Source organism: Notamacropus eugenii, chromosome 5, assembly GCF_028372415.1.
Source record: "Notamacropus eugenii isolate mMacEug1 chromosome 5, mMacEug1.pri_v2, whole genome shotgun sequence".
Taxonomy (NCBI): domain Eukaryota; kingdom Metazoa; phylum Chordata; class Mammalia; order Diprotodontia; family Macropodidae; genus Notamacropus; species Notamacropus eugenii.
This window is the reverse complement of record NC_092876.1, coordinates 147621261-147635182: the sequence shown is the minus strand read 5'-3', so window position 1 is coordinate 147635182 and position 13922 is coordinate 147621261. Positions and strand designations below refer to the sequence as shown.

Below are 13922 nucleotides of genomic sequence, written 5' to 3'. Positions count from 1 at the left end.
GTTTGGTTGTACCTTCAACAGATAACATCTGGAACATTATCAAATCCAGTATAACATTTTAGGTAGGATATTAAAAAATTGGCATGTCCAGGTGAAGGCTAACGAGGATGAAGAAGGTTCTTGAGTTGGTGCCATATGAAGGAAGCAGAGATACTTAATTACAATAATAGCTACTATTTTCTAAAACATTTTAAAGTGTGAAAAGTGTTTTACCTGTATTAACACATATGGCTTAGAGAGAAAACATTCTAGGAGTAGAAGAGATACATAATAGCTTCTGTACATATGTATGAAGGGCTATAATGTGGAAAAGAGACTAACTTTGTTGTGTTCAGCCCCAGGAAATAAAACTAGGAGCAATGGATAGAGCCATAGTAACTCAGTAATTCAGGCTCCACGAGAAGAAAAGAAACAATGTTCTCCCAATTGGAGGTTTTCAAGCAAAAGCTGAACACCACTAGTCAGGTATGCTGCAGAGCTGGCCTGCATAACCTGAGGCCTGCAGATGGCAGGTTGTGCAGGCCTGTTGTAGAGAGAATCCTTTTTCAGGCATGAGTTGAAGTAGCTGGCTTGAGTTTCCTTACAAGTGAAAATTTTCTAATTCATTTTTCAAACTATGTTTGTTTAGGCTTACAATGGATTATTTTATATACTTTATGCAGCATCTTAACCTAGAATACATACACATAGATAATTCTTTGTATGTTTCTGAATTTGGAAGGCATTATTTATTTATAGAAATAAAAATGAATAAGAGTATTTTGTACATGTCCCCAAATGGTTCCCAGTTCTTATGAACAAAAGAACCCCGCTTAATTCTACATCTGTTAATAGTTCCTAGTCCATTGGGAGAAACAGAGGCACACTGAAATCTCAAAATTACAGGGGAAGGAATACCCAGCATCAGAGCAGATTTATCAAACCAGATACTATATCAGAAATATATTTAATTGTAATTTATGCCATGTTTCCCAAGCTGGGTAATGATCTTTCCCTCCTCACCTTCCCAAAACTCAAAAATCCTTGTGCTTTGGTATACCATGCATGTATGTGTTACTTTGTATTAAAATTATTTTTCCTATATCTTGCACCTATTAGATTGGGAGGTCTATATTTTATTCTTGTCTAAATCTTGTTTGTCTCCCAGCACCTAATTCAGTGCTCTTCACAATAAGGTACCAAATAAATGTGTTGAAATGAATGTCTCTACAAGTGACAGATCTTGTCTATACTTACTAAACAATGCAATCATTGTATCAGCTGTGACTATAATTTAGTCTTTTTACTTTGGAGAAGCTATACATATGTCAAACACCTAAGTATTATATAAATATTTAACCTAGGAGGGTCATTAAAATTGTAATTTAACTCATAATACATGATTTCATATTAGACTATCCTTTCTCTCAACCATTAGTATTTGCTCTGAAAATTGACTACAGGCTATGCTCACATTTCTAGAGGGACAGTCATTACTTGAAGGTGCTTTGAAATGGGAGTAATAATAATTGACTTTTGTATAACACTATAAGCACTGCAAAGTGCTTTATATTCTTTTTCTCATTTGAGTTTCATAGCCCTGTGAGGTAAACAGTGCAGGTTTAATTATCCCCATTTAATGGATGAGGCAACAGGCTCAGAGAGATAATGCGCTTCACCAATGTTCACACAGCATCTATGTGTATTTCCAAAGATGATTAGGGAAAAAAGAAAAGAACCTATGTGTTCTAAAATGTTTATAGAAGCTCTCTTTGTGGGGGTAAAGAACTGGAAACTGCAGGGATGCCCATCAGTTGGGGAATGGCTGCACAAGTGGTACACGATTGGGATGCAATACTACTGTACTATAAGAAATGAGTTCAATGATCTTAGAAAAACATGGAAAGACTTTCATGAAATAATGAAGACCAAAATGAGCAGGACCAAGAGAACATAGTACACAAATAACTATATTGTTTTACAAGCAATACTGAGTAAGTCATTTCAACAATTTGTAGTTAACTACAAATGACATAGGAAGATGTTGTACTGATAATGCCTTTTTGCTTGTTAACATAATTTTGCTTCTTAATGGAAAGATCTTTCCCATCCATTAATAGCCCCGGGTGACCTGCTTAAGTCACATGGAAGCCTGAGTCACATGAGTCTGAGTGGCATGGAACCTGTGGTGGGAGGAGTTTGCTGAATGGGTAGAACAGGAAGAGGCAGAGCTAGAGCAGAGCTGAGAGGAAGTTGGTCTTGAGAGCAATTCAAGGTAGGAAGGATGCAGGGAGCTGGCTGGCATGAGTGAAAGAACTTGTTTGTGATTTGTTTAATGGAGCTAGTTGTGGGAAGCCTAGCAGGGGGAAGACTTGGGGATGGTGTTGTTCTCTGCTTTGTTGTTATGTGCAGATTTTTTTACCATGATGGATTTGGCTTTCTGGTGTCTAAATACATGTTTTGGTTCTGCTTTCCATGTGGAGAGTCTATGGTATTTCACAATTTAAAACTGGGCCAGCATATTCATGGCCTCAGTAGATGCTGAGAATATCGCATTGGTGCTACAGATACTATTTGTGTACAGAGAAAGAACTAATATAAGTTTGCATAGAATAGTGTACACATATACATACACATACATACATGTGTACATACATACACATATATATTTGTGTCTAATGGTAGCCATCTCTAGGGCAGAGCAGGGGAAGGAAGGAAAAGAATAAAATTTTATACATTTAAAAGAGTATACATAACAATTTGCTGTTTCATGTGCAATCACATTTTTATAGTAAAATGTTATGGAAATGCTTGTTTGATTCCATAAATTAAAAATAAATGAATTTGAAAAAAATCCAACATCTACGATAATATTACAATGCAGGCTTTTCCTGACTCTAAGTCTGGCACTCTTTAAAATTATTAATTCAATTGATCTTCAGGTATGTGGGAAATAAAAAATTTCTGACACAATTTTAAGTTTTAAAAACAAACAAAAAAGTAAAGAAAAGCTTTTGTGTTAATACTGAATGACAAAGCAAGACATTAACTTATTCTTTGGCATGAGTCAATATGATAACTGAAGTAATTATATCAATTTGGTACAAAACTCTCTATCAATTTTATTCTATGTTGTATTTTCTCCCACACAATGTAAACTTCTTGAGCCAATTTTTCATCTGTATTTGTACTCTTAATGTTCAATACAGTGCCTTGCAGTTGAGAATTAAATGTGTGAATTGAACTGACAGCTCTGTCCGAGTGTCTCCTCCAGAAGGCCTGTCTTATGCAGTACAAAGAACACATCTCAACCACTCTGTTTTTCCTTTTCTCTGTTGCTTTTATCCATGCCAGCCTTCATACTTAGAATGGATATCCCCACCCTGTCTCCTTATTTTCTTCTCTAGATGCTGAATTTCTTCCCTTCCTTCAAGGCCTAGTCTAGATGATCCTCCTCTCCTAACTTTTCCATTCTTCCTTCCATGTGCAGTTGTAGGGAACTGTTCCCTCTAAAATGTTCAGAGGACTATGCCTAGACCTCTGTTTTACATCAATTTCTTTACTGTATATAGTTATTTGTGTATGTATATTTTCCCCATTAGTTTCCTGATTTGGTGCTGGTATATATCCAGGTTTCACAGGCATACAACAATGAGGTAAGCACAACAGGTCTGTAGACCTTCAGTTTGGTAGGCAGTCTAATACCTCTTCTCTTCCATACTTTTTTGGAAACTTCCCAAACACTGAGTTAGCTCTGGCATGCTCATTATCAACAGGTATATCCCTGGAAAGTATACTACCAAGGTAAACAAATCTATCCACAGCATTCAAAACTTCTCCATTTGCTGTAACTGATGGTTCATGTATGGATGGTGTGGTGGTGGTTGATGTTTTCTTGGTGTTAATTGTTAGGCCAAAACCTGCGTTTCCATGGTGTTAATTGTTAGGCCAAAATTAGCAAAAGCAGCAGAGAACTGATCCATACTTTGTTGCATCTCAACTTCAGAGTTTGCATTGAATGCACAATCATTTGCAAACAGGAAATCATGCACCAACACTCCCTCCACTTTGGTCTTGGCTTGCAGCCTTTTCAAGTTGAAGAATCTACCATCAGTGCAGTAGATGACTTTGATGCTATATTCATCCTCAATGAAGGCGTTTCCATTTGAACTGTCTTAGGAAGATTCTGAAGATCACCTGGCAGGAAAAGATACCAGAGGCTGAGGTCCTTTCGCGAACTAAACCACCAAGCATTCAAACGCTACTGGAGATAGTGCAACTCCAATGGGCTGGATATGTTGTTCAAAAACAGAACACACGTTTGCCAAAAAGATTATTTTATGGAGAACTCACACAGGACAAGCACTCACATGGTGGTCAGAAGTAATACAAGGACACTCTCAAGGTCTCTCTTAAGTGTCTCCTTTACTCTGGAACTGGTTGTGTGATACGGGAGACACTGGCACAGGTGCACTTAGCCCTCATCAAAGAACGTGCTATGTTCTATGAGCAAAGCAAAACTGAAGTAGCTCAAAAGAAATGTGAGATGTGCAAATTTAGAGAATCCATCCCAAATGTTCACACTGGCTATTTGTGCCCTACCTGTAGTAGAATATCCCATGCTTGTACTGGTCTGATCAGCCACACTAAGACACACTGTAACTTGACTCTAGCACAGAGATGTCCTTTAGGTCCTTTTCAAGAATGAAGGACAACAACCAATTTTTTTTCTATTAGATCCTTACCTTAAGAGCATGAACCGTGCGTTACCTACAGTGCCTCATACACAGCAAACTTTTACTGTGTTTATTAAAGTAGTCTGAAGTGAAGTAGTTTTGGTAAGTATGATGATACCAGATGTTCTTGACATTTGGGGCTTTTTCCATTAATGATTTGCAGATACCCTAATTACATAAGCTAACATGTATCCCCAGATAAATTCTGTGCTATCTAATGCCCCAGTTTCTGACAGTACTCAGACTAAAAGATAATCAATCATAACATATTGTTTACAAAGAAATTCAGAATTAAAAATAACTGAATTTATTTCACACAAATGCAGTTGATTTTTTTCATTATCAACCTTTAATTTTTCATTTGTACATCTGGAGATGTTACATACTTGGTTCTTGGTTACATACTAAATGAGTGACATTATATGTTACTAGTTTAAAATATGAGCTATATGTTCCTTTACATCATAACTTCAGTTACCACTCCAAATGAGACAGGGATAATGGTGCCTTGGAATCAGGAACACCAGGGTCCTCTTTAGATCACTGATTTGCTTCCTTCATAAGTTACTTCTAAAATACAATATAGGGGTGATATGACAACGTCCTCATCAAGACAATGACATGGACTCATCAGGACAAAACACAGGCAGTACACTGGTTTCTCAATAAACTCAGTCTTTCTCCTTGAGCACTATAGGGAAGTTCTCACAATCAGGGGGTGAAGAAACTACCTAACCCAGTGATGTTAGGTAGTAGTTGACAATCACTGGTGGTGGCTAACAGTCCTTGCCAACTCACATCCCTAGATCTGCTAATATTATCCTGCGTCTTTATCACATAAGGATTGGTCATTTCAGTTTGAGAGAGTCAAAAGAAAATGGCAGTGGCACTGGAGGAATTGAAAAGGTTCCAGTTAATTAAACTCACTCTTTACACAGTCATTTGCTTTTGGTAAAGTCATATGGTTTCCACCACTGAGCAAACTGCAGCACTTTCTTCCTCTGGGTATCGAAGTTCTCTCGAACTCCCTTCCTCCAAAGTCTTGGTTCAGCATCCAGCATACCACCAATAATTTCCTGATTTAATTGAAAAAAAGAAACAAAACTTTATTATTATTTGTGCAAAAAAATGAACGAAATGTTAAATGGTTTTCCATGCTAAAACAATGTTTAAATAGCAAGGCAAGCAAAAAGTTCCAAGTATAGTCTACTTGATTCAATAGGCCCTATGATTTTCTCTAGGCCCTTTATTTCTCCTTCTGTCTTACTGAGAATCATTTTTCCATTTCACTCCCTGTTAGCAAGCTCTAGCAAACAATGGGGCAGCATCTCCCTCTCCTCACTATCTCTCACACACTTGCCCCTCCTGTCCTCATCCAGTGTTGCCAAGGCCTGCAGATTACACCTTAACATCCTCAAATATGCCCTCTTCTCTCATTTAATACAGCACCCTAGTGCATGCCCTAATCTCCTCATGCCTGGAATATTGCAATATTAGGGCTATGTTTTGCCTGCCACAAGTTTCTCCTCATTCCAGTACATTCTCTATTCAACCACCAGTGACTTTCCTAAAGCACAAGTGTAATCATGTCACTTCCATACTCAATAAACTCCAATAGCTCCCTAACACTTTAAGGATCAGATATAAAATCCCCTGTTTAGCATTCAAAATCCTTTATAACCAATCCCTGTTCCCCATTTTTCCAATCTTTTTGGACCTTACGTCCCACCAATGTACCTTTGATCCAGTGATATTGGCCTCTTTGCTGCTCACCTAAACTCCATCTCTTGGCTCTGAGTCTTTTCTCTGGCTATCTCCCACACCTGGAATGCTATGAGTTACTTGAAAGGAAGGACTGTTGCTACTTTTCCACCTGTATCTTATGCATTTAACATAATGCCTTACACAGACAGTATTTAATAAATCGCTTTTTGTTCACTCACTCATTCACTCATCCATTCACATATTTACTCTCTCATCCCATCTCTGTTTCTTTGCACTAGTCATGCTTGAACTATACTCCATCATCTTCATATCCTGGAATTCCTTGCTTCCTTCAAGATTCAGCTTCCTTGTATATAAAGCTTTTCATAATCCCAGGATGCTTATATTTATTTTGTCTATAAACATTAGCTATTATAATGTAAGTTTCCCAAGGGTAAGAACCATTTAATTTTGACCTCTGTTGTCTCAGAATTTAGCTCAGTGCCTTGCACATGGCAAGCACTTAATGAAGTCCTTGATGACTGATTGGCCAATTGAAAAAGAAAAATAACCAGAAAAAATAAAATTAAATTAAAATGAAAGTGAAAACTTTAATCCCTCTGGTGCCCTATTTAGCAGCTTTGCAGCTTCAATTTAGGAAGACTTCAGAATAATGAGCACCTTCCTCCTATGAACTCTACATGGGGCAGAAGCCATTAATTGTTGTTCTGGCCTGAGCAACAGTGACCACGATTCACAGAGAGAATCAAGAACCAGGGTAAAAGAAGGATGAGGGCAAAAACAGGTTCTAAGAGAACAGCTGAAAGTTCCTCAAGCTGCTGGACAGCATGAGGAATACAAGGTGAACTGAATTTTTCTGTATACAAATTCAGGTTTTAATCAATATTCACTAAACAAATTCAAGGGTTCACAGGTACCTTAGAGGCTATCTAATTGAATTTCATTTTACAGATGAGGAAAGTGGGGCCCAGTGATTTGTGATCTGCTCAAGGCACAAAGAAACCAAGTACCAGAGGCAAGATCTGAATGTAGAACTTCTGACTGAAAAACAAGTGTTCTACCTTCACCAAACTATAATTTCAATAAGTACCAATAAATGATGATCATGAGGTCTGGTTTCCTGCCAACACCCTAACATTACAGATTCAATTCTGTTTGATAGAAAATTATAGTTGTCATTAATAGCAGACTAAATGGAGTCCTTTAGAGATCCAAGATAGGGAAGGTATCATGAGATGTTGTAATTGCTACACAGAATAGCTTCAACTATGGGAAAAAAATTTTTGACATTAAACAATATGTGTGCTAATAAACCAAATAATTTGGTTTGGCAGCCACATTCTCAAATTAATAACAATAATGAAGATAATAACAACAATAACGAGGAAGAAGCTGGCAGCTTGAGTTCCAAGCCTCTGTGTCATTAAGATCTCTCCTTTTGACTTCTCAATTTTAACTTACCAAATAATCCTAACAACACAGAAAGACAAGCAACGGTCCTTTAAATACAAAAGGACTGGACAAGTAAGTCAGAATTAAGTAAGTGGAACTTAGCTATTCTAATTTTCAAGTCAGAAAAGATATACCTATCTCCATCTCTTTTACACAAGAAGACTGAAATACCTTTTTATAAGGTACACTGAAGTATAAATTTCTGGAATACTATTAGGAATACTATAATATACTATTCTGGAATACTATTACTATTTGTAAGTATGGTCATACCTTTCCAAAATAATGAGGAAACTTCTGCTGGTCTTCAATAACATGGGCAAAGCCTCCTTGAAGACCAAAATCCACAGAGAAGTAAGGCAGACCTTTGGGCACCTAAATACAAACAGAACATTTGTTAAAAATGGATATTGACTCAAGAAGTATAAAACACATGGAGAAGTCACCTAGTCTTTCACCTGGATATATGACAAATCCCCTCCACCTACCATCACCTATCACTCCTGTCTCCCAAGATAAATCTTCTATCTTTAGAAAAAGAGATTTAGAAATCTAACTTTCTGGCTAAGTCAATATCAACCTTTTATCAGGACCCGCTATTCTGAATCTCTAACTGCTATTCTTGAAGTTAATTCCTTCTGGTTCTATTCTCCATAAGAATTCTGGAGGATAGGCTAGGGAAATAAATCACTAATCCTTTCATATAGTTACTATTTTCTCAAATTCTATAAGGTCTTAAAAATAATATTCATCTTCTATTCAAAATGAATCATACAAGAATTGTAGGATCATGAATTTAGAGCTAGAAGATGCTTTACTGATCTCCTAGTTGATCCACTCCTCTTTATTTTATTGTTGAGGAAACTTAAGACCCAAAAGGTTAAGTAGTTTTTTCAAGGTAGTAAGCAATGGGAGAGTTATGATTCAAGCTGGAACCAGAATTAAATGAAGAGAATGAACCCAATTACATTTGGAAAATTATATACTACTTTCTATGATCCTAAGATGTTTCACCAAAACTTTTTTTAAAAAATCCTTAACATCAATATCATTCTGGTGATGCTATATAGCTGCAAATCATTAAACTCCACAAGCTCTGAAGAATCAAAATTGCAAGCAGACCAAAGGACAACAGGAAGACAAATGATAAGCATAACAAGGCTAGATAATATTAACAATGATGACTTATGCACCAGAAACACCATTAACAATATTATCTAATAAGTTTATAAGCAGAAAAGAATGAGGTTGATCATATAATAAGAGTGAGGAATAAGAAGCTAACATCCTAAAAGCTGAACTGATACTCATGGAATATTAAAAGCTGCAAAGGAAGGCCTTCAACTTCTTCAGTATAAGTTCCGTGGAGGATTTATAGATTGACAGGGACAAAAGACACAGAAGATGAGATCATATGGTTGGCTGATGATCTGCATCACTGGAGGGAGTTATCCACATAAATGATTATGAATTGACCATTAAAATATTTCCTATTGGCCATTTCAACTATCCTGTGCAGACTTTCTATAGTTTATTTTGTGTTGATTTCTTAATGAAGCTAAATCTCCCCGAAAGAACAACTCCCTGTATTTTAAAAATCAGTTACTGAATGTAGATTGTGAGGCAATGAATAATTATCCTGACATCATTATGCATTGCAATCTAATACCTGACAATGAGCAATGAAAATCAATGACATAAGTCACTATCTTGCCTCCATTTAAAAAAAAAAAAACAAGATCAAAGATAAGGATTCAAGTCATGAAAGAAAAATATAAAAAGCTAAGAAACTGTTACGCTTATAGATTATGTTGTAAATTGCCAGGCCTAGAGGCCTGTGTGGGCTACCCGAGTCTTCTTACCTCACCTCCGAGGTCTTCGGCTGGCCAAAACCGGATGCTCATATGAGAGAAAGGACGTTCCAGAGTCGAACAAGGGTTGAGCTTTATTTCAGGGTCTAGGTTACAAGTGCAGGGGGTCTTCCTTAGGAGGAAGAGGGGGAGATTTCCTAAGGAGGCTAAGATCTTAAGGGACTGGAAGTAGAAGTACAAGCGGGGAGAGAGGGGGAGGGGAGAGAGGAAAGAAGAAAGCGGAGCCTACTGTCCTCTTGGCTCCTCACGTGCTAAGAGAGCTTTCAGGCTTCCTCAATCCTACTTAACCTTCAGCCGCACAGTTTGCATCTGAATACCGTGCTGTTAGATAACAATAGTGTGCCCAGATCCGGGACGACCTCGAGGGCAGGGAGACTCCACCCATCACGTATCTCCCCGGGGAGAGGCGGAAATACCCGAGCTAGCCGAGCTAGCTCAGTCTGACCTTCTCGAATCCCCGCTGTTCATGGAGGGCCTCGTAAGACTCTAAGATTTAGAAGTCCCACTTTTACCCGCCCGAGACCGTCCACACGGATTTGAACTTCCAATCCCAACAGTAAATAACATGAATGATTCCTCATCTTAGAAATTATAACAGATCAAGAATCTATCCAGTGAGAAAAGATAAACGTTATCAGCAGTGGGTTATATAACAAATAAAGCAGACACAATACCCTATGGAACCAGAAGGGACATAGAGCTTTAGGAAGAAGTATAAATAAGGTTCTTTTCCAGCTTTGAGGTGACAGAAGTTAAAATAATGTCAGAATAAGTCAGCTGTGTAACACTCATGTTCAGATACACTTTAAATCACTTAGAAAGACACTGGAAACTTGTTAATCTAAAAATTGTCCTTTAGAATTATTCCAACACCCAAGTTTTCATGATTTCTTCCACAAACACAAAAATTTCAAGAGCAGGAGGACTTACAGAGATCATCTGATTCAATTTCCTACCCTAGGACTACTCTCAAAGTATACCCAGTGTAAGATCTGAGACATCATGGTAAATACAAGTGTTACCACCAATAAAATAAAAAGTATTTAAACTGAACTTTCACCTTTTAATTTTTTAAATTATTTTTCATCCACTTTGACTGAGTCTTTATCATCAGACCTGCCACTGGTTCCAGATAATTTATTTTTTGGCCAGGGCAAGACATAAAATAATTTATCCAGCTATAAAGAAATTGTGATTTGTGTTGGTGGAAGGAGTTTCCAAATAATGAAATCAGAGATCTGCTGAAGTAATGATTAAATCAATAGTATAAGATCTAAATGCCTACTTAATTTCAGCATCTATCCAGACTTCATTTTCATTTAAAAATAAGTATTGATTGCCTCACTCTCCCAGAAAGTTATACTGATAGCAAAACAATGCTACTATGAGAATTACAAAATATCCCCCTTAAAATATTTGCTTCTGCTACAAAGCCCTCTCTGAAATTTGTGAGTTATCAATAACAACAAAAATCTGTGACAGATTCCTATTCCTTCTCCTTTTATGAGCAACAATTTCATTCTTATCATGTAGGATGTTCAACAAAAAAAACATCTCAGTGACAACAAATGAATTTTTTGAAAAATAACTCAAATTTCTATTACCATCTCCATTCATTTGATTTGTTTTTGGAGAAATTAGAGGGCATACGACACAATAATTAATGTTTTCTGATCTGAAAAGCAATCTCTAACTTACGAACAGTCTTGATTCTAAAGTTCATTTTAAGGTTAGCTTTCAGAGTTCAGAATATTTTTCCATAGAAAAGTCATCATATCAGGTGACAGCAAATGAAAAAACCCTGGTTGGTTCACAATGCAGTTTAATTATAGTACTCTTTAACCTAGTTAGCTTTTAATACATGGGAAAATGAGATCTAAGTCCAAGTGTAAAGGCTAGAAATGTGTATAATTCCTATACAGTCATAGAAGTGAGAAGCCAACCATTTCCTCAGCTCTTTTCCATCTCTTTTAATGGTTTCCACCAGGAAAAAGGAACAGAGAATAAAATTCTACGGAATGAGTTCTGGTAGCAGTATTTGGGAGGCAGGACCCAGGTGTCAAAACCTCAACACTTCAGAGTGCTGGTAAACTCGATTAAAATGTAATTGGAAGATATTTAATAAAAATAAAAATATAAAGCAATATAGAAAATGTTAATTTGTAGTTTTCTACGTTAATATGTATATGGCTTGCAGGGATCCAATTCTATCTAAGTTCTATACTACTTCACTTGATGATCTCTTCACTTCCCATATAAAGTTAATTATCTCTGTCTCTATGCTGGATGATTCTTAATTCCACTTATCCAGCCCTAACCTCTCCACTGACCTCCTCTGCAGGCATATTAAACTCAAGATGTCTAAAACTGTTCTCATTATTTTTCCTCTTAAACTTTGCCTCCTTCCAAACTTCTCAAAGGTACTACCACCCTCCCAGTTCCTTAGGTTCACAACCAACGTGCCATCCCAGACTCCTCACTTTCTCTCTATCCTCCCCCTCCCCTTATCCAATGAGTTGTCAAGGCTTGTCAATTTTTGCAACATCTCCTAAACACACCACCTTTTCTCCTCCGATTCTGCCGCCATCCTGATTCAGGCCATTATCACTTCATAACTGCGCTATTATAATAGCCTAAAGACAGGTTTGCCAGCCTCAAGTCTCTCCAATCCAGCACATCCTCCATTCGGCCATCAAAGTGCTTATCCTAAAATGCAAGTTTGACCATCTCTCTCCCATATTTAAATAGACTGCAGTGACTACCTATTACCTCCAAGATCAAGTACAAAATTCTCTATTTGGCATTAAAATTCCTTCATAACATAAATTCCCTCCTACTGTTCCAGTCTCCTTACACCTTACTCCACAACAGGTACTCTTAAATCCCATGATAATGACCTCTTGCTATTTCTTGAATAAGATATTCTCAGCTGCAAGCATTTTCTCTGTCTGTCCCCCATTTTCTCCTTCATCTCTATTTCCTGGCTTCCTTGATTTCCTTAAGTCCCAGCTAAAATAAAACCCCACCTTTACAGAGAGCCTTTCCCAATTCCTCTTAATTCTAAAGTCTTCCTTCTATTGATTATTTCCTATTTAAACTGTATATAACTTGTTTGTACATATTTGTTTGCATGTCGTGTTCCCTAATAAGTTGTTATCTCCTATAGCACAGGGACTACCTTTTGCCTTTCTTTGTATCTGGCACAAAGCAGATACTTAATAAATGCTTACTGACTCACTGACCTCCCTGGAAAGAATAAGGAAGCTCCTCTCATTCATGGTGCTGCCACACCATGAGCTCAGGAGGATGGTAGCAGCTAATCATTTACAAGGTTAAATAAAGAATTGTCTATATAAAAACAGCATAAAATACAGTTCCCGGTAGAGTAGGAGCTGAATAAATGCTTATTGATTTATAAACCAGTGGTTGGCAAACTAAAGTCCATGGGCCAGTCAGTCACCTAGGCAATAAGTGATTACTATGTGCCAGGCACTGTGCTAAGCAATGGCCCAAATTTAATCTACCTTCTGGTTTTATACAGCCATGAGCTGAGGATGATAAAAACAAAACAAAACCAAAAACCAAACATTCAGCCTTCCCTCCTCTTCCCTTCCCACATCCAAAGCTCATTGCCCCAGAAAACAAAACAAAACTTTAAACCAACATCTTGTACAGATATCATAATATTACCGAAACAGACATTTTTCTTTTGGTTCAGACCTGTAGTTTTATTGGTAAAGGAACTTCTTCTACTAATGCAGAAAAACAACTGCTTGGCATCCTATAGTCTGAAGTAGTTAAGGTGAATTAAGATGTATTTCAGGGCAAACAGTCAGCATGCAGCAGAAGTGGGTCTTGAGTAAGATTTCCTTGTCTCTGAAGCTAGCTCTCTCAGTATTATGCCAACCATGCAACTTTTCTACAAATGGCAGGTCATCAAAACATAAGAGGTCACTTAGTTTTTAAAAACTGAAGGAAAACAGATAGAGGAAACTTTCATATCTACAGCTAGGAAAAGAAACCTTAAACAAGGAAAAATGATAACAATAGATCAAATAAATGATATGATTACATGAAATTGAAAAACAACCACACAATTAAGATTTAAAAAGTAAACTATCAATGTGAAACACCTTTGCACTAAATATCTCTTATTGAG

General features: G+C 37.1%; 1 protein-coding gene across 2 annotated transcripts in view; it reads right to left on the bottom strand.

Moving 5' to 3' along the window:
- Positions 1-3456: 3456 nt before the first annotated feature.
- The window catches only part of CWF19L2 (CWF19 like cell cycle control factor 2), a 127349-nt gene continuing 116883 nt past the window's right edge, over positions 3457-13922 (bottom strand). Inside the window, exons 17-19 of one of the 2 annotated variants that reach the window (XM_072611210.1) lie at positions 8166-8267; positions 5643-5791; positions 3457-4176 (exon numbers count right to left, since the gene is read on the bottom strand). In XM_072611210.1, coding sequence (XP_072467311.1) covers positions 5654-5791; positions 8166-8267 — 240 coding nt within the window. In that variant the 3' untranslated portion in view covers positions 3457-4176; positions 5643-5653. Of the gene's footprint in view, positions 4177-4999; positions 5792-8165; positions 8268-13922 lie in introns of those variants that run through there. The other variant, XM_072611209.1, reaches the window with a different exon arrangement.